The 26,610-nt window shown below is 46.0% G+C and overlaps 1 protein-coding gene across 1 annotated transcript; it reads right to left on the bottom strand.

Annotated features, from left to right (window-relative positions):
- Positions 1-20,308: 20,308 nt before the first annotated feature.
- Positions 20,309-24,868, bottom strand: LOC123407497. The gene is made up of 3 exons (XM_045100638.1): positions 24,709-24,868; positions 23,669-24,529; positions 20,309-20,882 (listed from the first exon to the last, which is right to left on the bottom strand). Exons 2-3 carry the CDS (start codon positions 24,520-24,522, stop codon positions 20,711-20,713), a joined length of 1,026 nt encoding a protein of 341 aa, XP_044956573.1. The 5' UTR covers positions 24,523-24,529; positions 24,709-24,868; the 3' UTR covers positions 20,309-20,710.
- Between the last annotated feature and the right edge of the window lie 1,742 nt (positions 24,869-26,610).

The following is a 26,610-nucleotide window of genomic DNA, read 5'->3' as shown; positions in this document are numbered from 1 at the left end:
CCACAAATGATGAAAGCTAAATCATATGCCCCCAACCCTAGATCCAACAAAAAAGATGCAACGAGAAGAGAACTAGGGGCAATATCGGGTTCCATGGCACGAGGGAGAGTAGGGAGATGATCCCACCAAACGGAATGGGAGAAGAGTGGCCGAAGAGGGAGATCCGACGAGATCTTCCGGCGTTGTTTCTTGAGAGGAGAGAGAGAAAACCATGAGATGAGGGTATGAATGGGTATGGGGGGAGAAGGAACTGCCCCTGCCCACTAATAACCCCCTGCGGACCCGACGGCGCGGTAGTATCGCGGTCATCACGGTAGTGCCGCTTGGCGAGCGGTAGAAATTTTTCACTACCGCATGTTGGGTGGTAGTACTGTTCGTCCAGCGGTAGAAAGAAATTGCAGCCGCTCTGGATGCGGTAGTACCGTGCCCTCTCGAGCGGTAGTACCGTGCCTATGCATGGTAGTACCGCTCCACCAAGAAAAAGACAAGGTGTCCTTAGCAAGAAAAGAAGAAGAAACACTACTCAACTTCAAGCGAAAGGCAAACAAAACACAACACGACCAACAAACACTGAAACGATTCTCCTAATGAAGAAAGGGCGATGGTCGGAGCCACCTATGTTTGAGACATTTGGTATGACACTGCGAAGAATTATCCTTGGGTCATGACCATAGCTTGACTTTGAAGCACAAGTGCCATCAACAATGGCTAATGTGAAACACGTGATTGATTTATGCATAATGGGGGGAGGGAGAGTTCGTTGAGAGAACAACACTTCCCCTATGTACATGCCTACACCTAGAGCAAGATGTAATGATGAGTGTGATGTGGTGTGCCTATTTCAATCCACATTGCTCGAATCAATGATATTTAGCTCATGCCTTAACTTGCGAAACCTTGCTTCATCTAGAGGCTTTCTGAAAATATCCGCAAGTTGCTCTTGAGTGTTGATGAAGAGGACCTCAATATCTCCATGCTTGATATGATCTCGAATGAAATGATGACGAATATCAGTATGCTTGGTCTTGCTATGTTGCACCGGATTGAGAGATATCTTGATAGCACTTTCATTGTCACATAGAAGAGGAACTTTGTCACAATTGACACCGTAATGCTTTAAAGTTTGCCTCATCCATAGTAACTGAGCACAACAACTTGCGGCAGCTACATACTCAGCCTCGGTGGAAGAAAGTGACACACAATTTTACTTCTTCGAAGACCAACTTACCAAAAAGCGATCAAGAAATTGGCATCCTCCAGAAGTTGACTTCCTCCCGACATAGTCTCGAGCCTAGTCTGAGTCTGAGTAACCTACTAGATTAAAGCTTGCTCCTTTGGGGTACCATAAGCCAAAGTTTGGATTGTGAGCCAAATATCGAAAGATTCGTTTGACTGTAGCATATTGGCTTTCCTTTGGTGCGGATTGAAATCGTGCACAGATTCCCAGACTCAACATGATATCTGGTCTAGATGCACAAAGGTAAAGCAAGGATCCAATCATAGAGCTATATACGTTTTGATCCACTTCTTTACCATTGGGATCATTGTCAAGCTTGCATTTGGTTGGCATGGAAAACTTGACCGGCTTGACGTCCTCTAGCTCGAACCTCTTGAGCATGTCTTGAGTGTACTTGGCTTGTTTGATGAACGTTCCATCTCTTCCTTGTTTGATTTCGAACCCAAGAAAGAAGTTCAACTCTCCCATCATAGACATCTCAAACTTCTTGATCATTAGTGCAGGAAACTCTTCATTGAAAGATTTGTTAGGAGAACCAAAAATAATATCATCAACATATAATTGGCATATGAACAAATCCCCTTTGACCTTTTTGGTCAAAGGGTGGGATCAATTTTCCCAATTTCAAACCCACGATCTTGCAACAACTTAGTAAGATACTCATACCACGTGTGTGGGGCTTGTTTAAGGTCGTAGAGTGCCTTCTTGAGTTTGTATACATGAGTGGGGAGCTTGGCATCCTCGAATCCCACAGGTTGTTTGACATATACCAACTCATTCAAGGGACCATTAAGAAATGCACTCTTCACATCCATTTGTTGCAAGTTGAAATCATGATGAGATGCAAATGCAAGCACCATGCGAATAGATTCAAGACGAGCAATAGGGGCAAAGGTTTCACCCTAATCGATACCCTCGACTGGGGAATAGCCTTGAGCCACCAGTCCTGCCTTGTTTTGAACAACCACACCATTCGTATCTTGCTTGCTCTTGAAGATCCATTTGGTTCCAATGACATTATGTTCCTCCTTTGGCCTTGGCACTAATTCCCAAACTTGATTGTGCTCGAAGTTGTTAAGTTCATCATGCATGTCTTCAAGCCATTCCTCATCATCGAGCGCTTCGTGTACCTTTTGGGGTTCAACACACGAAACAAACGTGTGATTCTCACAAAAGTTTGATAATTGTTGACAAGTAGTTACCCCCTTATTGAAGCTTCCAAGCACATTTTCCAAGATATGTTGTCGACACTGTGGAAGTACAACTACTACCATACTATCCTTCCACTCACGGTTCAGGCATCCGCATAGAACATCTCATAAAGATTGCCTCCATGGCCTGGAAGCTCAACCTGCGGATCAGGAAAAACTCCAGCCTGAGACCCCTGGGAACCGTAAGGACACAGGTGTGGCCTTGGTCCCCTGACTGGTGGTAGTAGAGGTCCCCGAAGAGGGGTGACTCCTATAGCAGGCCAGTCAACATGAGCCGGAAGATGGGTCCTAACAGGGTTCAGCATCTCCATATCTCCATACCCTGTCTGGACCACGGGTGCCAACTGTGTCAAAGCCGTCCACAGATGGACACGGGTAGCATAGAGCTCCATACGAAGGGCACGAGCATCCCTGTCTCTATTCTCGTCCATAGATACTCGTCATAGTCGATGTCTAGGTAGAACCCTCCATTAGGGTCATTAACAACCTCTGCAGCAATGTATTAATCAAACGTGAGTACGAAACTACTCAGCAAGACTTCAGGAAATCTATCTACTCATGCAATGTATTAACAAGGAGTTGTGGGGTTTCATGCAGAAAGCCAGCATTTGACTCGTGGCTGGACAACTTGCATTTTTAAATAGTTTTGACAACTATGTTTCTCGCACACGAGTCCACTAACACCACAACAATACTCCATCGTGGAATCATTCCGTCTCCCTACGGAAATGTCGTCCACGACACTCACGCTTATCTTGACAATTTTATGAGTAGCCATTATAGTTGTCTATGACCAACATATGTTTCCAAGTAGTCCATATCCGCGGACGCGGCTATTCGAATAGATCATAACCCTGCAGGGGTGTACTTCTTCAAACACGCTCTCGCCACTTATCGCCATGTGCACGTCATGCACCTCGGCAACCTTCAAGTGGAAGCCACTGCCCCAAACGATGTGCGCAGGGTTCCCAAGCCCACCATCCGGGTGCCACTTGGTACACCGTGCCACTGCCTACCGCATCATAGCCCACCTCTAAGGTCAGCGCTACGCACGGCCTTCAGCATGACTATAAACACCAGAAACTACTTGCAACTCCTGGACCGAGTACTAAGCGGTTAATAAGTCGAGCGGGGTCATATTTCAGGGCCTAGCATGTGGTAGTATGTTGTCTTGGATTACATACACGGAACTCAGTTCCTAAGGACGGTTCCAATGAAACAACCCGCCATGTACTCCTACATAGCCTTCCATCGGTACCTTTACCAAATCAGGTTCAACACACCACCTTTACTCACTGAACACATTCTCACAATTCTGTTCATCACCCAGATGACAGACCATACACAACTCTAAGCATAGCATGCATAGCAGAATAAGGCACATCATGGCTCAAGCATCTACCAGGTATGCTATAGGTTGCAAGGTTCAGCTATTTACTGTGACAAGGACAGGTCATGCAAAGGAAGTGGGTTCAACTAACGTGATAAAAGCAGTGAAAGCATTTTGACCTAATGCAATAAGTAAGAGCAGGAGCAAGAGCATGGGATTTATTGGGATGATCAAAATGGTTGCTTGCCTTGTTGCTCAGCAGAGGGGTGATATCCGCCTGTCGGATAATCAGACGTATCCGGAGGTGCGGAGCCTACCGAAATAACAACAATCAATCAATATCAAACATATGCAACAAAATGATGCATGAAATGCAATGTAGCATGGTTTGAAATGACTAGCAGAACCCTTTGGGGTGAACTTGATTTGTAATCATAATTCAAATATCATTTGAATTATAATTTATCAAATTCTTTTAATTGATTTGACCTGATGCTGTTTCATAACTTTGCTTTTCATGCATGAAAATAGCACCATTGGATTCCTTGAATTTTTCTGATCCATTTACATATATTATTTGTCAAATTTGGAGTTATATTCAATTTTCTATGAATTTCCAAAGTTTTGAACTTATTTTGGATTTAGTTTTAAACAGAAAAGTATTTATTGCACTAGCATGACATCAGCAGGTCCAACTGGCCGTTGAAAGTCAAACCTGACCAGTGGGACCCACTGGTCAGTGACTCTGGCCAGGTTTTAGTTTAAATTTAACTTAATTAGCTAATTATCAGGGTTGGACCCACATGTCAGTGTGTGTTTAAGTTTTTATTTAATTAATTATTTTTATTAATCCTAAACTTAATTAACCACGGGCTGGCCCCACCTGTCATAGGCTGAGGGGGGTCAGATCCACCGGCGGCGAGGTCGATCTCGCCGGCGGTGAGCCTCCGGCGACCGCCAGAATGGCGGAGGGGCTCGAAAATGCATCTTCGATGACCAAACTTCACGCGGAGAGCACCAGATGAACGACACTTCACCCGCGGCTCCATTTTTGCACGCAGCCGAGGATGAAATGGCCGGAGATGACGCCGGCGACGAGCTTGGCGGCGGCAGAAGCTCGGGCATCATCAGGGTCATCGAAACAGGGGGCATCACACGCGGGGCTGGGCTCCTACCGCATCTACGCGACGCACTGAAGCCATTGGTGGCCTCAGAATGACCAACCGATCACCGGAGAGCTACCGGCGACGAGGTCCCGTGGAGGATCTCGTCGGGCTCCGGTGGAATCGGGGCCTAGAGGAAGGGATCGAGGGGGAAAAATTAGGGGAAAGGACCCTGAGCTCACAGGGAGTGCACAGGCGTCGAGAGTGGGCGCGGGGATGGCGTGAGGAGGGAGAACGACGGCGGCGAAGCTCCGGTTACCCGAGGAAGAAGACGACGGCTTCACGGCGTTTCAGGACTTCTCAGCGTTGAGCGACTAGCTGGGGAGCTTCAGGGGGTCACGGCGAAGCTGTTGCGCGGCTCAGGAGAGAGGGAGAGGGGCAGGAGGGACGGCGAGCTCAAACTTGAGCTTACGGTCATGGCGGCCGAGAGGGGGAGAGAGAACGGGGCGAATGGGGAGGGGATGAGCTCGGGGAGGCCTTCGGGGAGCTTATCCCCGTTGCGCCAGCGCGACGCGGCGGCCAGGCAGACGCACAGGTGCGTGTCCGTGCCGGAACGAGCGGCGGCTACCTCTTGCTGCTCGCTGGCAAGGAAGACGGCGGGGAGCAGCTCGGCCTGGGCCACGTGAGCGACACGTAAGGGTTTTCCATTTTTCTTCTTTTCTATTTTTTGTTTATTCTTTCTGTTATTTGTTTTTTTTTATTTTTGGCTCCAAACTATTCCTAAAATAGTTTGAAAAATACTAGAGTGTTAGTTGGAATATTTCCAACCACTCACAAAGTTTTCAACATTTTTGGAAACTTTAAATTATTTGAAATGAAATATATAATTTATTTCATTAGCTTTTGACTTAAATTTAAAATGCCAAAAGTGATTTGAAAATAGGTTTCATCTATGATATCTTGTTTTCAACATTTATCAGAAATATTGAACTTTTATGGAAGCCATTTTGGGTTCATTGATTTGACATCAATTTTGAAATGCTTTTGAATGAGGGGTTGCTAGGGTTTTGCTTTGGTTTTCATTTCATTTCCTTGGATGCATTGAAAGAAAACGTGAGCACATCTTACTAAACCTAATAGGGATCGGGGATGTGACACTAAGGAACTCATTCAAGGTGTAGTTTTTGAACTCGGTGTCGTTGTCACTTCTAATCATCAATATCTTTGCTTCATGTTGACATTGAGCTTCATTAGCAAAGTCGATGATGCTTTGTTGAGTCTCACTCTTCCTCTTGAAGAAGTATACCCTAGTGTATCTTGAGTAGTCATCCACAATCACCAAGAAATACTTTCTTCCCCCAAGACTATCAAAAGATGGAGGACCAAAGAGATCCATGTGAAGGAGCGACAATGGCCTTTTAGAGTAGGTGATAGCCGTGGGACGGTGAACCGTTTCATGTAGCTTTCCTTAATAGAAGCATTGCAGGCACGGTCTCTGGAAAAACTCACATTTGTTAGTCCACGAACATGGTCCCCTTTGAGAAGACTTTGCAAAGATCTCATATTGACATGAGCCAGCCGGCGATGCCAGAGACAACCCACATCAACTTTAGCCATTAGACAAGTCACGATCTTAGTGGTTCGCTCCGAAAAGTTCACCACATAGAGACTGTTCTTGACATGTCCAACAAAGGCTACTTTAAGAGTCTTGCTCCACAAAAGGGCCACGGTATCAAGATTAAAGAATGTGGCAAAGCCCATAACAACAAGTTGACGAACGGAAAGCAAATTGTATACAAGGGACTCAACAAGCATGACCTTCTCTATAGATAAATCTTAAGAGATGACCACCTCACCAAATCCCATTACCTGAGATGTTGAGGCATCAGCAAATTGGACATGGGTGGGCATAGATGGAATTGGATGCACATCCACCACTAAGTCCTTGCTCCCGGTCATACGATTTGTGGCTCCACTGTCGAGCAACCATGACACTCCACCGGAAGCAAACTCCTACAAGAGATCAATGCTTGGATTTAGGTACCCATTTTTGAATGGGTCCTTTGATGTTAGAAACAAGGGTCTTAGGAACCCAACTAGCCCATTCAATGTACTCATAATAGGAACCAACAAATTTGGCATAAACATGCCCATCACTAGGACGACATAAAACATAAGAGGGGTTAAAATCGTCGGCAGTGTCGGTGGAGGTGGTTTTGCCCTTCTTGGCATTGTAACCCCCTTCCTTGTTCTTCATATTCTTATGAGTACTCTCACCCTCTTTGACAAAGATGTCCTTGAGAGGGGAAGATATCTTGGTCTTGTTCTTCTTTTTCTTCTTAGACTTGGGTGCAAACCCAAGTCCCTTCTTTCCTACAACTTCCTTTTGATTACTCAAAAGGTCATTTAGATTCTTCTCGCCTTGGATGCATGTCACAAGGCCCTTTTCAAGTTGTTCTTTCAACTTGGCATTCTCCTCCACAAGATGGACATGCTCACAAGAAGGGTTAGTAGCAGTAGCATTATCAATTAGAACTAAGGGAGGACAAGTAGAAATCTCCTTGGTTAGTTTTACTTGGAGTTGATCATGAGACTCCTTAAGATAGGAATGAATACCTTTCAAGACCTTGTGGGCCTTGTAAAGTGTATCAAATTCTTCCTTAAGTCTATCATGGCCAACCCCAAGTGCAACTTTCTCATAATTAAGCACACGAGTAAGAACAATAGCATGACCAAGATCATTTTGCAATTTAGTATGACCAACATTGGGTGACTCCTCAAGAGCCAAATGAAGATCATGCTCTTCCTCTAGAGCAATGGATAGCTCTGCTGGGTATCCTCGGGAACATCTACAACAGGGGTACATGTACCTGTGGGTGTTTGTAGTAAACTGTGAGCCACGAGGACTCCGCAATCTCATGACCTTGGTATCAAGTCTAACTAAGTTAATGGGTGAGGTAGGGTTAAGTGTATGAGTTTGCAGCATCCTAAGCATATATGGTGGCTAACTTACGAAGAACAGAAATAACATATGGTGGTCTACGTAAGACGGTCGAAGACTAGAAGGATCACTAAGTGATCTTGAACACCTACTTACGTCATTCATGACCCCGCCATGTTCTCGATCAGAGAAGGAGCTCCGAAAGAAACAGACATGGTTACGCACTAAGTTGGCAAGTTTTATTTGAATTACTTTAAGTTATCTAGAACCAGATGTTAACAAAATATTCATGTTTGCCACATAACCGCGGGCACGACATTCCGAAAGATTTAACCCTGCAGGGGTGCTCCAACTAGTCCATCACAAATTACCACAGGCCGCATAGTAATCCTCTACCACGAAACTTGTGATCCCGTCGGATTCCTTAGTCGAAGACCTCAACTCTGAGAAGACCCAATGTCTCACCGGAATCCCAATGCGCAAGACATATGACTAAGGGAAGACAAGTACAGCAAGACCACCCGGTGTGTGGACGAACCCGATAGGAGACGCGTATCTCGTTCTCAGGACACAACCGTCTATGCATAGTGGACGATAACCAAACGACTCGAGTTGCCCTGAGGTGGCACCGCCGACTGCCAGGTGGGTGGACCAACACTCATGAGGAGCACTGGCCCGTGGGGTTGATTAACTTCCTCAGGGTAGCTATTCACTATGCTTTTTATTAAGTTATTAGCAAATTAAAACAAAAGTTGGGTCTTGTCGGACGAGCCTTAGCACTAAACGAGTTATCAAGGGGGTCCCCATAACAACCCTGAATATGTTACGAGCGCTCAGTTATGGAATAAAACTAAGGTGGCAACATCGGAACAAATCACCCGACAAAAGGCTAGGCCTTTCGCTATTTACCAAGTATATTGGTGCATTAATTAAATAGCAATTAATATGATGATATCAAATGGCCGTGTTATCGCACAAACCAGCTGACACCTGCAACTAGCAACGCTAACAAATAAGTGGTTGAGCAAGCCTAACTTAGCCAAACAGTATTTGCTGGGAGGGGAGGTGTTTGAGGTTTTCATGGCAATGTTTGATGGCCAATATATCATGTGGTAGGCAGCGGAGATGTAACGAAAGAAACGTAGCACTAAGCATAACAAAGCTAGAAACAGTGTCAAGGTCACGATCATCTTGTCTATGATTTCTTCAGAGTGGAACTGTTCCTGATCTTCCTGCACGAACTCACCGGACTCTTCGAACTTGTTTCCGGCCCCAGTAGCTACCCAAAAGAAACAAGAAGGAAATAAATACCAGCACGATGATGATGCCATGGACATAATGATTCATGCAAGCACAACCTCTGACCATGCACATAAACCACCCTACACAGATAAAACTATTGCCACCTCACCACAAGGAGACTTTCTACATTAATACTCAAAACCAGATTCTAGTACCACCATTGGATTCCTTGGGGTTTTCTACCCCAAAACCGTATATCATACTGCCCATGTTGCATTCATAAAAACACCACAAACAATAAAAGAAAAGAGGCACAAAATCAACTACAGCTATGCCAAGAACATGGTTGTTCTTGAGCCTGCCCTATTGGGCAAGTCCATATCTGGACATATTCCAGAAATGGAAATATTTATAATTATCATAGATATTAAACACAAACAATAAATAAACAGAAAAAATAAGGAGGGGGACCCACTTGGCAGTGGCTAGGCCCCCCTCACTGGATGACACGTGGGCCTGTGTGGCCCACTCTCGGCCGCACACACACACAAGACGAGCACACACACCACAACACAATAAATAAAAGAGGCCTCACAGAAAATAAAAGAGGCCAGGGGGATTCGAACACACGATCTTCGTGGTGGAGGCACGGCGCTGGAGCCACTCGGCTAGGAGGGGGGTCTGAACCAGAAGGGGTTCGGCCCCCAATAGGCTAACCCCACGGCCCTTAATCTACCTCCATATCGGAAGGAGGGGATCGACGCCGACGAGCGATGCAGCAACAACGACGACTAGGAATGACCGGCGGGTGTGTGGGAACCCTAGGGGTTCCATTCCCGGGGCTACGAAGGTCTAAGAAACGGAGCAAGACGGAGGGACGAGCTTGAGCAGAGCTCGCTCCTGATCTGTGACACGGGGTGGATACGGTGACTACCAGCGAGGACTACGCGCACGCATACATGCATGGGGAAGGGAAGGTACTCATAGAAGGGTTCGGAGAGGAGATCGGGGCACGGAGAAGCGGATCGACGTTGGGGCGCTGCAGACTCGCCTTCGGGCGCCCGACGGAGCCGAGCACGGGGTCATCGGTGTGGTGGCCCTCTGGCCACCCTAGCGGCGGGAACGATATGCGGGGGCTGCCCGCGTCCCCTGAAACATGCTCGAGGAGGAGATCGAGGCCGCAGGTGTCGACGGGGACGCGACGACGACGACAACCTCCTGAGCCTGTCTCTGAACCTACCTGCGCCCGACATTGAGAGGAACAGAGGATGGAGGCAGAAGGAAGAGGGCGGCGGCAGCGGAGAGGGAGGAGAGGAAAACCCTAGAAGAGGGGCACGAACGTCGAGGCTTTATAGCCCGAGCGCTGGTCGTCGTGGTTGCCATGGTGGCCAAGTGATCGCTGCTCTGTGTCGACGGTGTGAGAGGGAGGTGGAAAGGAGGAAGAAGGAGACAGGAAGAAAGGAGGCTGACGTGCGGGCCCGACGGGAGCGATGCTGGAAAGAGCCAGCACGCGGGATAACTAGGCCGCGGCGACGAAGAAAGCCCAGTTGGGCCGGCCACACTCTCTCAAGGCGAAAACAGTAAACACGGGCCTTGCTAAAAAAATAAGGCTGGACTTGAAAGAAAATTGCCAGAGGCTAAAAGAAAAATAGTTTAGCAAAATAAAAAATATATTTGGGCTTCTAAAATCATGCCCCAATTTATAAAAATAAATTGGGCATTTTATAAGATTAAAAATTAAATGCCTTTTAAAAATAAAAGTATCTGTTTTTGCAATAAAACAAAAGGAGGATATAAAATAAAAACTAGAGGGTTTCCCCATAAATAACAAGAATGTTTTTAAAATAGGAGGAACATTTTTATTGGTCAAAACAGAAAGGTTTAAACTATCACAAAATAAATGGAAGAAAAGGGTTTTGAAACCACGGTGCAACAAAAGGGGTTTTGAGAAGAATCCTTGATGCACCCAATCACACAACAAACACAATGCCACACTCACAAAGCACTCACACTTTGGATCACCAAAGGTGCAACACAAAACAACAAGATGAAATGATGTGATGCCATGATGCACAAGAGAAGGAAGCAATCTCATTTCATTTCAACAACACATGCCAAGTTGGAAGGTGCCATACAAGGAAAGGTTACATAAAAGGAAAGGGGAGCACTAGGGTTGTCACACCAATGCTCCTCCGACGTTCTCTCGGATTATAAATTATATCTTCTCCCCATTCAAGAATGAATTTGTCTTGGTGTATCTTCATGACATTCTGGTCTTTTCTGAAACTGAGGAAGGGCATGAAGAACATATGTGGCTTGTGCTTGATAAGCTAAGAGAGCATAAGTTCTATGCTAAGTTTTCCAAATGTGAGTTCTGGTTGAAGGAAGTTGTGTACCTTGGGCACCTCATCTCTGCCGAGGGCATCAAAGTTGATCCTACAAAGGTGAAGCCATTGTTGAGTGGGAACCTCGTCAGAATGTGAAGCAGCTTTGAAGCTTTCTCGGGCTTGCAAGCTATTGTAGAAGGTTTGTTGAGAACTTCTCCAAGATTATGAAGCCTCTGTCCAACCTTCTTCACAAGAGTGTGAAGTTTGTCTGGTCTCCAGAGTGTCGGTTGGCTTTCGATACACTCAAAGAGAATCTCACTTCAACTCCAGTCTTGACTCCTCGTGATGATTCCAAGCCTTATAAAGTGTTTTGTGATGCCTCTCTCCAAGGTCTTGGTGCGGCTCTAATGCAAGAGAATAAACTCGTGGCTTATACCTCAAGGCAGTTAAAGCCAAGTGAGAAGAACTACCCCACTCATGATCTTGAGTTGGCAGCAGTGGTCCATGCTTTGCTCACTTAGAGACACCTCTTGTTGGGCAGACAGGTTGAAGTCTACACCAATCACAAGAGTCTCAAATACATCTTCACCCAACCTAGTCTCAATATTCAACAAACTCGTTGGGTGAAAATGATCCAAGATTATAATCTGAGCATTAACTTCACTCCAGGAAAAGCAAATGTCATTGCAGATGCTTTGAGCAAAAAGGCTTACTGCAATAGTCTCAATCTGAAGCCTCTCCAGCCTGATCTTTGTGAATCTTTTAGGAATCTCAACCTTCAGATAAAACCTCAGGGATATCTTGCTAATCTCCAGATTTCTCCTACCTTGGAAGACCAAGTCCGACAAGCTCAACTTCTTCATGCGGTGGTGAAGAAATTTAAGATTGGCTTGGCAAAGAGCATTCCGAAATATAAGTGCTTCTGTGTTGATGACAGAGATACCTTGTTATTCGAGGAACGCCTTGTCGTTCTGAAAGGATAGCTCAGGAAAGTTATCATGGATGAAGCCCATAATTCCCTCCTGTCGATACATCCAGGAAGCTCCAAAATGTATCAGGATATGAAGCAGACCTTCTGGTGAACTCGCATGAAACGTGGAATTGCTCAGTTTGTGAACGAGTGTGATGTGTGTCGCAGAGTGAAGCTAGAGCATCAGCGTCCAGCGGGCCTCCTTCATCCCTTGCCTATACCCGAGTGGAAATTTGATCATGTGGAAATGGATTTTGACACTCGGTTTCCGAAGTCTAAGAAAGGCAACGATGCCATCTTCGTTGTCATCGACAAGTTGACCAAAGTTTCTCATTTCCTACCGGTCAAAGAGTCTATCTCAGCAACTCAGCTTACAGAGTTGTATACGTCAAGGATAGTCTCGTTGCACGGTGTTCCTATGCTCATTTCTTCAGATCGTGGAAGCATCTTTACTTCCAAGTTCCGGGATTCCTTTCAAGGTGCGATGGGTACTAAGATCCGCTTCAGTATGGCTTTCCATCCTCAGACAAGTGGTCAAGTTGAGAGAGTCAATTAGATCCTTGAAGATATGCTCAGAGCTTGTGTGATTTCTTTTGGCATGAAGTGGGAAGATTGCCTACCGTTTGCCGAGTTCTCATACAACAACAGCTTTCAAGAAAGCTCAGGCAAGGCCCCATTCGAGATTCTATATGGAAGGAAGTGTCATACCTTGCTCAATTGGTCAGAGACTGGTGAGCGTCAGATTCTTGGGAATGACATGATTGCTGAAGCAGAAGAAATGTTCTGTGTCATTCGGGATAATCTCAAAGCAGCTCAGCCCCGCCAGAAGAGCTACTACGATAGCAAGCATCATGACATGAATTTCCAGCTTGATGATTGTGTGTATCTGAAAGTGTCTTCCATGAAGGGCACTGAGCACTTCGGCATCAAAGGAAAGCTCGCTCCCCGCTTTGTTGGTCCTTTCAAAGTTGTTGGCAAGAGAGGTGATCTTGCATATCAGTTAGAGCTTCCATCCAACTTTTCCAATGTGCATGACGTGTTCCATGTATCTCAGCTCCAGAGATGCTTCAAGACTCCCGAGCACACAGTTGATCTCCAGCATATTGATCTCCAGCCCGACCTATCCTATCATGAGCATCCGATAGCAATTCTTGAAGACATTGAGCGCAAGACCCGCAATAAGTCAATCAAGTTCCTCAAAGTGCAATGGTCTCATCATTGAGACAAAGAAGCTACTTGGGAGCGCGAGGACCACCTCCGTTCTGAGTACCCGGAGTTCTTCCAGTCTTAGATCTCGGGTCGATATCCTCTTGTAGTGTGGGAGAGTTGTGATAGCCCCAATGCATTCCCTTCCCCCTCTTGTAATCTTTCCTTGTATGTCAACCTTGATTTGGTAATGATAAGTGGGTGAGCCCAATTGTGTCATCCTTTCTATGTGCATCATGGCATCATGCATACATCTTTTCCTTGTGGTTTAGTTTGTGTTGATGTGGGTGCACTGTGATGTGGTGTGCAAGTGTGTGTGGATGTGTTTTTGTGTTTGTTTGATGTGTGGGTGCAACAAGTGCATTTCAAAACCCACTTGTTGCACCATAGGACCAAAACCATTTCTCTCCTCTCCTATTCTCTTTTGAGGCTATTTCTAAGTTTTTGTTTTTCCTAAATAAAAATGTTCCTCCTCTTTTAAAAATCTTCTTAGTAATTGTGGAGTGAAATCCCTCTGGTTTTATTTTTATTTTCCTTGGGGTTTTAATTAAAATAGAATTTCTTTTTGTACTTCTAAAATGCCCCACTTTTTTTCATAAATGGTGGCAACATTTTAGAAGCCTAAAGATGTTTTCATTTTTGTCAAAACCCTTTTCTTTTAGCCTCTCTGATTTATTCAAAAGCCTATTTTTTGTGCAAACCCCCCTTTTTATTCCTTAGAGGAGAGAGAGGTCAGCCCTCCTAGGCCTCTTCCCCTCTCGAGGCCCAGTAGCAGCACGCCAGCAACGCAGCCAGGCCCAGCACGCGACCCACTCCGTGCCCTGACGGCCACCGCCAGCGCCGTCACCTTTTCTGCAGAGCGAGAGAGGCGAGAGAGAGACCATGCATCGGTGCCGTGAGTTCACGGACGCCGAGGTCGTCAAGTGGCACATATTTAAGCACCCTCGTCGTTTGTGCCAACCTATTGTTCCGCGTCGCGCCGCCAACACCTCTCTCCCCCTCTTCTTCTCCCCTGCACACGCAAGTTCAGTTCAACATGTTCGGTAGAAGAGATTGCTGCCACTCTCCTCCATCGTCGTCGCCATCGCCAGCCTCCCTCCCCTCCCGCACGATGTCGGGAAGGTCGTGGACGACCTCCTCGACCCATTCCCTGTGCTAGTGGGAGGAGGTCGCCTCCACAACGTCGGCACCATCAGCGTCATCCTCGCTGACCCGAAGCACCCGGAGCTCGAGCGAACACGTGCAGCTTCCCCTTCTGCAGCAGGTCGTCGTCCCCCTGCGTGCGGTAAGGAAGGTGAGCATCCCCCCTCGCGTAGCTCGCTCTCCTGCGTGTCTTCGCCGTCATAGATCGCGTGTAGGAACATCGCACCCGCCTGCCGCCATAGTTGCATGTTGCAAGCTCGGGGCTTTGCCCCCCCCTCTGTAGATCGAGGCGAGTTAGCCCTCGGAATGGAACCACCAGGGCACCCCGCACCTCCTGTGTAGTGCAGCTCCTCCGATGAGAGTCGTCGTCGCCGTCGGCGATGCCATGGTTCCTCTGTCGTGGTCGGGAGAGAAGTCGACGTCTTACGTGTTTAACTTCGATTGAGCCCCACTCCTAGCATAACCACCTATCATAGCCCGACTGGCAGCAGAGTGCGCGTTTGTCCTATTGTTGCTAAGTTGTAGAGGCAGCTCATCTGAGTTCATGCCCCTAGTAGGACAGCTACTCTCGTGTAGACCAGCGGTTAGGGGCAGTATTTGTTGTGGAGAAGTAGTGGGTTCGACTCCCGCTACTCCCATTTTACTCTGTGATTATTTTGTGTTGTAGTGTGCCACTGATAGGTGGGTCTAGGGCCCACATGTCATGCTCTAGGGAACCCTGGTGAGTATGACCAGTGGGACCCTCCCTGTTGTTGATATGTGTTTTGTTTTTTATTGGCTTTGATGAATGTCCAAATCTGGAATATTCGAGAAGAGGGAATTGCCAAATTTGGTAGGTTCATGAAAAGTTCCTGTTCTTGACATTAGTATAGTTTGATGGTGTGTAGTTTTTCTTTTGTTGTTTGTGGTGTTTTTATGCATGCAAATATATAAGTACGATATATGGTTTTGGGTAGAAAAATCCAAGGAATGCAATGGTGACACCGGATTCTGGAGTTGAGCAGTTCTGCAAAAGTGTCACTTTGTGGTGAGGTGGCACTTGTTTACCTCCGAATGATTATTTATGTGCATAATTAGGGGTTGTGCATCCATGCATCATATTGATTGTTGCATTACCAATTGCTGGTGTTTATTTATTGTTTGTTTCTTCTGGGTAGCTACTGGGTCCGGAAACGAGTTCGAGGAGTCCGGTGAGTTCGTGCAGGAAGATTAGGAACAGTTCCACTCTGAAGATATCACAGGCAAGATGATCGTGACCTTGACACCGTTTCTAGCTTTGTTATGCTTAGTTGCTACGTTTACATCGTTATATTTCCACTGCCTACCACATGATATATAGTCCATCAAACATTGCCATGAAACATCAAACACCTCCCCTCCTAGCAAATATTGTTTGTCTAAGTTAGGCTTGCTCAACCACTAATTTATTAGCGTTGCTAGTAGCAGGTGCCAGCTGGTCCATGTGCTAACATGGGCAATTTGATATCATCCTATTTAAATTGCTATTTAATTAATGCACCTATATACTTGGTAAATAGCGGAAGGCCTGGCCTTTTTCCGGGTGATTTGTTCCGTTGTTGCCGCCTTAGTTTCGGCTATGAGTATTTTATTCCATAACTGAGCGCTCCTAACACGTTCAGGGTTGTTATGGGGACCTCCTTGGTAAACCGTTTAGTGTTAAGGATTGTCTAGCAAGACCCAACTTTGGTTTTAATTTTCTAATAACTTAATAAAAAAATAGGGAATAGCTACCCCGAGGAAGTTAATCAACCCCCGGGCCAGCGCTCCTCATGAGTGTTGGTCCACCCACCTAGCAGTCGACGATGCCACCTCGGGGAAACTCGAGTCGTTTGGCTATCGTCCACTATGCATAGACGGTTGTGTCCTCATAACGAGACACACGGCTCCTATCGGGTTCATCGACACACCGGGTGGTCTTGCTGGACTTGTCTTACCTTAGCGATATATCTTGCGCATTAGGATTTCGATGAGACTTTGGGTCTTCTGAGAGTTGAGGTTTTACTCTAAGGAATCCGACGAGATCACGAGTTTCGTGGTTGAGGATTACTATGCGGCCTGTGGTAATTTGTGGTGGATTAGTTGGAGCACCCCTGCAGGGTCAAATCTTTCGGAAAGCTGTGCCCGCGGTTATGTGGCAAACATGGATATTTTGTTAACATCCAGTTCTAGATAACTTAAAGTAACTTAACTAAAACCTGCCAACTGTGTACGTAACTGTGATTGTTTCTTTCAGAGCTCCTTCTCTGATCAAGAACATGATGGGGTTATGAATAACGTAAGTAGGTGTTCAGGATCACTTAGTGATCATTCTTAGATCTCGACCATCTTACGTAGACCACCATAACTTATTTCTATTCTTCATAAGTTAGCCACCATATATGCTTAGGTTGCTGCAAACTCAAACACTTACCCCAACCTCACCTATTAACTTAGTTAGACTCGATACCAAGGTCATGAGATTGTTGAGTCCTTGTGGCTCACAGTTTATTACAACCACCCACAGGTACATGTACTCCAGATGCAGACGTCCCCGAGAATACTCAACTGAGGTGGCATTTCGACGAGGCCAATGGCGGGCTATACGTGATGTATCCCGAGGATTAGAGGCGCTTGGTCGTGATCGCAAGCCTAGCAAGGCGGGATAGCATTGTTTTGTCGTTTATCTTGTTCGTAGCCGGACCCTGTCTTATGTATGAATAACGAATGCTTGTGTGGATTGTAATCTAACATGTGGCGAGTGTAAGCCAAATCTTAATACTCATCTCTCTATTTATCTTATGGCAATGTTATCCTGCTTGCAATACGCTTAGATGCGACCCTTTCCCCTTTTGAGGCCTCGCCGCCAAATAAGGAAAGTGTCGCATCTTAGTCGTCACAGTGCAAGTGAGATAGATCTTTGGGAGGAACCGCGGACTGAAGGATGAACAATGCGGAATGATTGTATTGATTGTTCTCCTCTTCTCTTGGAGTGAAGTTGTTTGGATCATGTGGATAGAAGCCTTGTTTGATGATTCTCCAAAGATTTGTTAAGCTGTGATTCATATGAGACTTGATGCAAAAGACCCAATTAGCTAAATCACCTTTAACAAGTTTAGGAGGAGGACCAAGGTTATTAATATGCGGTGTAGGGACCGGTCCTCCATAGACCGAGGGAGGAGGGACCGAGGCAAAGGTTCCTCTCCCATTCTTGTCAAGAGGGGAAGAAGTTCAAGTACCTCCAGCTGCTTCCTTTTTGGAATTGGCCTCCAACTCCGATGTGGTGGGTTTAGCCACGAGCAACGGTTCGGGAGAATTCTTCATCCCTTCAAGTAATTCTTTAAGCATGGACTTGACTTCGATTGTCATGAACATCTTAACTAAGGCTATAGCCTCATTCAAGTCGTCACGTGTGATCAAAATCAACTCCATGGCCCCGGGCACTTCATGCCCACTCCCACCGTCGTCAACCATACTCTTCGGGTGGTGAAACCCTGAATAAAGAGACGTGGCTCTGATACCAATTGAAATGATCGATATGGTTGACTAGACGGGGTGAATAGGCAACTACCAATTTTTAGCTTTTCTTAACAAACTAGGGTTAGCAACAAAAGGTTCTCTAGATGAACAACTAGGTGAGCAACCTATATGATGCTAACAACAACAACGACAAGTGCAAGCAAGGAATACAACACAACAATAAAAAGGACAAAGTAAATGTAAGAGATAACCACAAGTGGAACCGGTGGAGACGAGGATGTGTTACCGAAGTTCCTTCCCTTTGACAGGAAGTATGTCTCCGTTGGAGCGGTGTGGAGGCACAGTGCTTCCCAAAAAAGCCACTAAGGCCACCGTATTCTCCTCACGCCCTCACACAATGCGAGATGCCGTGATTCCACTAGTGGCGCCCTTGAAGACGGCGACCGAACCTTCACAAACAAGGTTGGCGCTATCTCCACACAAAGCTTGGAGGCTCCCAACAAGACCACGGAGCTTCACCACAATGGAATGTGGCTTCGAGGTGACCTCAACCGTCTAGGGTGCTCAAACACCCAAAAGTAACAAGATCATCAAGGGGGGGATCAAATATCTCTTGGTGGAAGTGTAGATCAGGTCCTTCTCAACCAATCCCTAGAAAATCAACCAGTTTGATTGGCTAGGGAGAGAGATCGGGCGGAAATGAGCTTTGGAGCAACAATGGAACTTGGGGAGGTAAGAGGTAGTATTCTCGAAGAAGACCCCTTTATATAGTGGGGGAAAGAATCCAACGGTTACCCCCACTCACAGCCTCAGCAAAGCGATACTACCGCTGCTAGGAGCGGTACTACCGCACGGTAGATCCACCAACCACGGAAGTAAAAAAAATTACTTCCATGTCTACCACCGCTGAGGCTGCAGTTGTGCAAAAGTCCGAGAGAGCGTTAGTAAAAAACTAATACCGCCCAGAGAGCGGTTCTACCGCTGGCACCTGCGGTACTACCGCTCGCACTTAGCACAGACAGGGAAAACAAGCTGGAGCTCCATTGAAGCGAGGGGAAGATGGTGGAATAGAACAGATGTGTACGTGTTGATTCCACCCTAACCTTTTCGAACCGAACCCATCTTAATAGTACGGCTTTCCTACGACTCAAAACCACCAAAGAGAAACATAGAAAGCAACCGTCTTTGATAGACACCGAGGGGCACCAAATCGTCTTGTGCCTAGACATGAATTATCTGAAATGCTCAATGCACATGATTAGTCCCCACGGGCATTGTCATCAATCACCAAAACCACTTAGGGAGAAATATGCCATAACAAACCCCCATCCCACCGTTGCCACATCATCTCGTTCCTCCCCACAACAACTCTCTCTCTCACCTCACATGCGCATAGACGAGCGAGCAAGAGATTCCTTGCAATCGTGCTCTCTGTCTCCCTCGCCAACGTGCCAGGCGGGTTGGTCGTGTCGGGCGGGGCCAGCACGCATGTTTGTCCAGGCCAGCATGCGCACGGCCCTAGCGGGTCACATGTTGGCCCATTACGGACCCGGCACATGAGCTTGCACACCAGGACCGGCCCATTTGGCGAGGTTTGGGTGACGCGCGCTTTTACTCAATAATGAGTTAAGATCTTTTTTCTGAGCTATTATAGTTAGAGCCTTAGAGGTGCCCCAAAATCGAAGAACTAAACTGAACTGGGTTGACATATATTCCTAGTTTATTCGGTTTATGGTGTTTGGTTTGTTGTTTCCATCGGTAACTATCTGTGTTCGGATGTATCACGGTCTTTATACATAAAGCGAATTGGCCATCAGATCATATACACAAAAATGGACCTCCATTTTCTCTAGCTTCACTATTTTGCTGGCACATATAGACATAGCCCTAGGCCTATGTACGATGCAAGCGACCGCCGAAAACCCACACGACAAAGGCCGCAAGATGCCACATGAAGATTGAAGCCAAGCAATCAACCATCCACGCCGACAACATTGCAGCTCCGACTCTGGGCGAGCTAACAACTACGCAAGGAGACCGTCTGCTTTACTATGATCCATGTGGTGGACGAGCTATGCAAACCAGGGCTTAGAAAATTGATGCAAATATAACCAGTCTATCTATAAGCAAAACATTTCAGTTATTTTTAACAGCACCACAGTTAACGGCTAAAAAAAACAGCACCACGCAGCAGCTGAACTATATGGTTCAGGCAGAAGAAGGATGAATGGACCTGCGGTATACATCTGTATGATTTACGAAAACCGGGCAAATGCGCCCAGTCTTTACACACACAATCAAGATACAACAGTCATGGTTGCAATTTCGACACACCACATCTAAGGTAACGACAGTTCACGATTGGGTTTGCACCACGAATCACGGACCCAAGAACATGGCTTCATCGTCGGTTATTCGGGGCCCCGAGGGATATAACTTCTTTTTCTTTTCACTGCTGCGGCAGTCTGTAAGTGACATCAGTTGGGCAACTCCAGGTTTCTTATCTGGTGTGTCCGCCTTCCGCTAGTTTGGACGGTTCAGAGCCATGAACTTGCACTGCTCGCTCATCGCCTGGAGCTGTGCGTCCTTCTTGTCGACCATGGCACGTAGCCTCACATTTTCCTCCATGACCTTCTGGACTTCTGCTTCTTTCTGTGCTTTCTCAGTCTCGAGCTGGTTGGTCCTTGCGACTAGCCTGTTCACAAACATAAAAGGCTCAGTAGCGTGTTGTTTATAGATAACTGACCTGGATACTTGCTTAACAATACGTGCTAGACTGGCCTGATTCTTAATCCTACATTATTTGCAGTACAAGGAACCCGACAACAGTGCGAGTGCATTATCTCGGTTATACCTGCAAATTTGATCATTCACATGCAACAGCCAGGGACCCATTCTGTGGAAGATGGGAAGGATAAGAGTTTTCCTTTTCTGAAGCAAAGGGCAGGGGAACTACCTATTATTTAAGTAGCGAGTTGTTAATATTTACAGAGCGGCCCTGCATTGAAGGGAACAAAGCCTAGAATCTAACAAGCAAAAGCAACTACTCGCCCTCACAGCACAGCTTGGCTGCATAGCAGAAGACCTAAGGTTGAACTCTTGCCAAGCTAAATGACCAACCTGTTCACCAGGAGACCTCAGTGTAAAATTCTATAACTATGATATGCTGGCTAGTATCAACCAGAAAGCAGAAGAAGAAAGTAGGAAGAAGATAACGGACAATGCATATTATTTAGCCTTTCTGCCAAAAACAACCATGGCCATTCCCTTGAGTAGATGTTCCAGTTCGAATGTCATGCAAGCGGTAGAAAGATTAATGATGCAAAAATGTCAATCTTGAGTTGAAAGAGAAGTCGGAAAGTAGCAAGAACTGGAATGTTGGACCAATGCGGACTAGCAGAAAACCAGATTTCTAGGCTTAACCAAGTCAATCTGCATCTTCTTGAACACTAAATATCAATAAACATTTGGGACACGATCGAGGCACAAAACTGCTGCATTCAAGAGAGCAGTACACTGAACCAACTTAAAAACATTTTATATGGCAATAATCTCTATCAGATGTCAGGGGGTGATACAAGAGTAGTAACTGTGTTAACCAATGGTTGCATGATGTATAGTTAACATAATTCTAAGAAGATATCGGCAGACCTCTCAGTCTCTCCAAATCCCCTCACATACGAAGTGGATGATCAAATTGACGACAATATGTGATAGGGAGAAGTCTAGGCATCGCATTTAAGTGCTAATTTGTAACAAAACAGATGTGTTGTGTGCTCTAAAGTCCAAAGGAAAGGTAGAGCCCATTTAGTTACAAAAATGGAGTTGCTAACAGAAGATCAAACATATAGTACTAAAAGAGCATTAGCATCACATACCTGCACAAAGACTATTTTTGTTTTGCATCTCGTAGATACTAATGTTGACCATGTTACAGACTAGTTCAATGCATAGCTGATTGAATATATTATTAAGATGGTAATCATGGTAACTGCAAGTCTACCATGGCCTCACAGTCAACAATGCATCAAACAGGGGCAGAGCCAGCTCCGGGCTCGCTGGTCACAGGACAGCGTACATATGTGACAAATAATGGGGCAAATTTTACTATGCATCGTGTTTTATGCGGGCAGCAGTCAATGGTACGTGATAAACAATGGGCTCCTACCAAGCATCCGGCTAATATTTGGGTAACGGATTTATTAAGTAGGCCTACCAAGCGCAGTCCCCTGACCAAGGGTAATGTTCAGCAGTCATGGGCTGCTAACTTCCCTTCTTCCAAAACAATTACTCGAGAGGAACACAAGCAGTCACAGCCCTGTTCGACACGACAGCACTTCAGCTGTTCTTTTCTCACATGTCATGGAGATGGACTGGTGGCACCACAGGCAGACGGCGGAGTAGATCCATCTCTAGGAACGGCTTACATCCTTGACTAATTTTTGTATGTCCCCTTCTTCATGATTAGGTAAGATTGCTAACTGATTTGGAGATTGATAGATTTAGGGCTTAAATTTTTAGGTCAGACGGTCGGCATTTCCCTTTGTGATTTTCTTTAGCATACTAGTGGTATGTTCTATCTGTCTGTCTCTATTCCTGCAAGCCTTCTATTTGAATATGTTCACAAATCACAACACTTAATTTATATGAATTAGAAATCCAATTTTATTATCTTGTAGTGTCTTCTAGGATGTTTGGATGCTAATTTGGATAGCTATACTTTTACTAATTACTGGCAACATGGCGAGTTTGGTTCTATGCATGTCTGGTTCTATGACTTATGTTGTCAAGTTTCGACTTTATTTTGATTGATAAAACTGAATATTGATATATCTTATGTTAGTTCACTTCAAAATAATAATTGCACGACTACTATGTTTGTACTTACACTACATTATTAATGCAGATTTGTGGTTCCAAAATTTGGGGCTATTTTAGAGGTTGTATATCCGGACACACAATTTTAATTTCCAGATAAGACACTTAGGCTCAAGCTTGCCCAGGCTTCACAAAAGTTCTGGCTCCGCCACTGGCTCAAAGAAAAATTATGCAACGGTAGAAGCATATCAAAGAAATCATTAAATACTCTATTTGTAGGAGGGGGGTAAAAATAATGGGAGGTGCTGGGTTCCTTCCCAGACTCCACACTTTTGTTTCGAGATCTTATGAGTTTCAACTCTAGCCTACCCCAACTTGTTTGGGACTGGAAGGCTTTGTTGTTGTTGTTGTTGGTGGTGGTGGTGGTGGTGGTAGAAGCATATTAATATATGGACATGCCAGAATTTATGAAATGGGTGATTCATGCTGCTGCTTTGTTAAAAATTGGGAGGTTAAATTAACTATTTCTACTCTTTCTTACTCCGTCATTTTTTAGAAGTTTTCTTTACCAAGCTATGCAAGTTTTCCCAGGGAAACTAACACATGGTGATACATTCAGACAGAATATAATCACAAGAAACAACACAAGAACTGCGAAAGTACCTGTCAAAAAGCTTCTCCATTGTCTCGAATTGCTTCTCCGATGAAAGAAGGGTTTCTCTGACACTAACGAGTGTGCTGACATAAGTTCTGAGCGACTCAAAGTCATTCTTCACACGGCTGAGCTCCTGCTCATTTTCAGCAGCGCGCTGCCTCTGCCGAGTGGTCTCTAGGACCATATCTTCAACCCGCTGCCTCATCTCATTCAGCATGCCGTTCGTACCCACTGCAAATTTCTCCATCTCCTCGACTTTGACCGACATGGACTCGACCTGTATGGTCTTCCTCCTGATCTCTTCCAACCCAATCCTGACCTTTTCTTTCTCATTAGCAGTTTCAGACTCGGCCACAATCACTCTCTTGACAAGAGACTCCATGACATCGGTCACCACGCGGATGGACTTGAGGATGTCATCGACATCTCCATCCCCTTCAACGGCATCGCCATTTTTCAGAACGCCGCTACCCTCTGTCGCCGCCCTGTCATCCGAACCTCCCCCACAGGAAGCGGGCTCGGCGGCCTTGGACCAATCGGCCAGGGGCACCCCGTGCCGGTCGACGAACCCCACGCCATCCTGGTTCCTGATCCCGCAGGACGTGTGCGCGAGGTGCGGAATCGACATGATCCTGGCCTTGGATTTGAGGTACGCCAGCAGGGTGGCGATGGTCTTGACCCTGCGGCACAGGTGCTCGAGCTCCCGGCCGGAATCGTCCTCGGAGCGCCGCATCCCGACCTTGACCTCCACGAGCCGGTCGTGCAGCGCCTCCACCTGGGACTGCTGCTGCCTCAGCTCCTCCCTCCATTCGCACTCCCCGACCGGCGGCAGGCCGCTCCGGCTAGGGCCGTCCTCCTCCATGGGACCTCTGAAATTCGGGGGAGCAGATTGCGCTGGTCACTCGGAGAAAACATTCTGGTTTCGGATGCAGATGGATCTGCCGCCGAATTTGACCGCGCGAAACAGCAATCGCGCGAGACCGCGCGAAACAGCAATCGCGCGGATTCGCGCGGGGAGTGGTGGGTGGATCGGGAGTTGGGGGCGTACCTTTGGAGCGCCGGCGAGGGGGAGGAGGAGGAGCGGGCCGGCGGCGAACCGGATGGCCTCCGTCGGGCTGGAGTTTTCTGCTCCCCGTCTTCGCCTTTGCTTTCTCTTGTCTACTTCCCTCGCCTTTCCCCTTCCCTTCCCCGACCAATCAATTGATTGCTTTTCGCTTTGAGCGAAATTTCCATTTTTATTTTGATTAGAGAAATTCCGCTGCTCTGTTTGATGATCCTTGTGGGCCTGGTGTACGGCCCGGTTGTTTCTTTAGGCATACGGGCCGGGTTGGTGGACCACCGTGACATTTTTTTAATTGTGGGCCTAATCTGTAGACATTCGTACTTCTGCATGCCCATCACTCGGGCATACGTTTTTTGTGCTCCAGAAGTGAATCATCTACTCTCTTCATTTCAAAATAAGTGTCTCAAGTATAGTACAAATTTATACTAAAGCTAGTATAAATTTGAGATAGTTATTTTAAAGTAGAGGAATTATTGTTTGCCGAGCACGTGTTCCCGGAAGCCGAATTGCATTTGCGGATGATAATCTCCTTTTCTTACCAAGAGGAAGGGCTTATATGGAGAATTGGTAATGGTAATTTTGTCAGGATATGGGAAGATCCGTGGCCGCCAAGAGGTGTGACTAGACTCCCATCTTCTCATCAAGGACAAGGTCTTCTTGCCATGGTGTCACAACTAATTGATCCAGTCACTGGTTAATGGAATAGAGCGCTCGTGGAGAACTGCTTCCATCCTGATGATGTTGTTGCGGTCATAAGCATTCCGATTTGTGAGCAAACAAGGGACTTCCTTGTTTGGCACTTTGACAATAAGGTTTTTTTTTCTTCGTAAAATCGGGTTACAAAGTTCATGTAAATATGCTACGTCGGGAAGCCACGATAAAGATAGATCAAAATTCTGTAGCTGAGATGCAAGATGCCACACTTTTCGATTCACTTTGGAAGATCAAGTGTCCTCCGAGAGTGCACCACTTTCATTGGAGATTGGCACATAATAGTCACCCCATGTATATGAACATTAGTCACCGAGGAGTGGAGCTTGATAACAGATGCGCCCCATGTGAACGTCTCTTTGAAGATGGTGCTCATCTGTTCATCCTGTGCAAAATGGTTAAACAACGGTGGCGTGCCTTGCATGTTGAGGATGTCTGAAACAGTCTCTTACAACTTGGATCAGCGAAGGAAGTTATTCATGTTTTTTTTCGGCTGCGGGGTGATTAACCCACAAGTATAGGGGATCGCAACAGTTTTTGATGGTAGAGTATTCAACCCAAATTTGTTGATTCGACACAAGGGGAAGCCAAAGAATATTCTCGAGTATTAGCAGTTGAGTTGTCAATTCAACCACACCTGAAAGACTTAGTATCTGCAGCAAAGTATCAGTAGCAAAGTGGTGATAGCAACAGTAGCAACGGTAACAATAGCAGTAGTGACAGCAGTAGCAGCAGAGTAACAATAGCAGCAGCGACAGCAATAGTGACAGGGTAACAGTAGCAGCAGTGACAGCAGTAGCGATAGAGTAACGTAGCAAGGACCAGTAGGAAAAACTCGTAGGCATTGGATCGGTGATGGATAATTATGCCGGATGATATTCATCATGCAACAGTTATAACACGGAGAGATAAGTAACTAGCTCCAGTTCATCAATGTAATGTAGGCATGTATTCCGTATGTAGTCATACGTGCTTAGGGAAAAGAACTTGCATGACATTATTGTCCATCCCTCCCATGGCAGCGGGGTCCTAATGGAAACTACGGGATATTAAGGTTCTCCTTTTAATAGAGAACCGGAACAAAGCATTAGCACTTAGTGAATACATGAACTCCTCATACTATGGTCATCTCCAAGAATGGTTCCGGCTATTGTCACTCCGGGGTTGCCGGGTCAT

Source organism: Hordeum vulgare, chromosome 7H (assembly GCF_904849725.1).
Source record: "Hordeum vulgare subsp. vulgare chromosome 7H, MorexV3_pseudomolecules_assembly, whole genome shotgun sequence".
NCBI classification, from domain to species: Eukaryota; Viridiplantae; Streptophyta; class Magnoliopsida; order Poales; family Poaceae; genus Hordeum; species Hordeum vulgare.
The sequence above is the reverse complement of the archived record's forward strand: the minus strand, read 5'-3'. Positions and strand labels throughout refer to the sequence as shown.

Excerpts from the sequence above, each read along its gene's own strand:
- LOC123407497 (XM_045100638.1), bottom strand. The coding sequence starts at position 24,522 with ATGGAGGAGGACGGCCCTAGCCGGAGCGGCCTGCCGCCGGTCGGGGAG. Across the intron at positions 20,883-23,668 it reads ATGGAGAAGCTTTTTGACAG|GCTAGTCGCAAGGACCAACC; the intron begins GTACTTTCGCAG and ends GTTTGTGAACAG.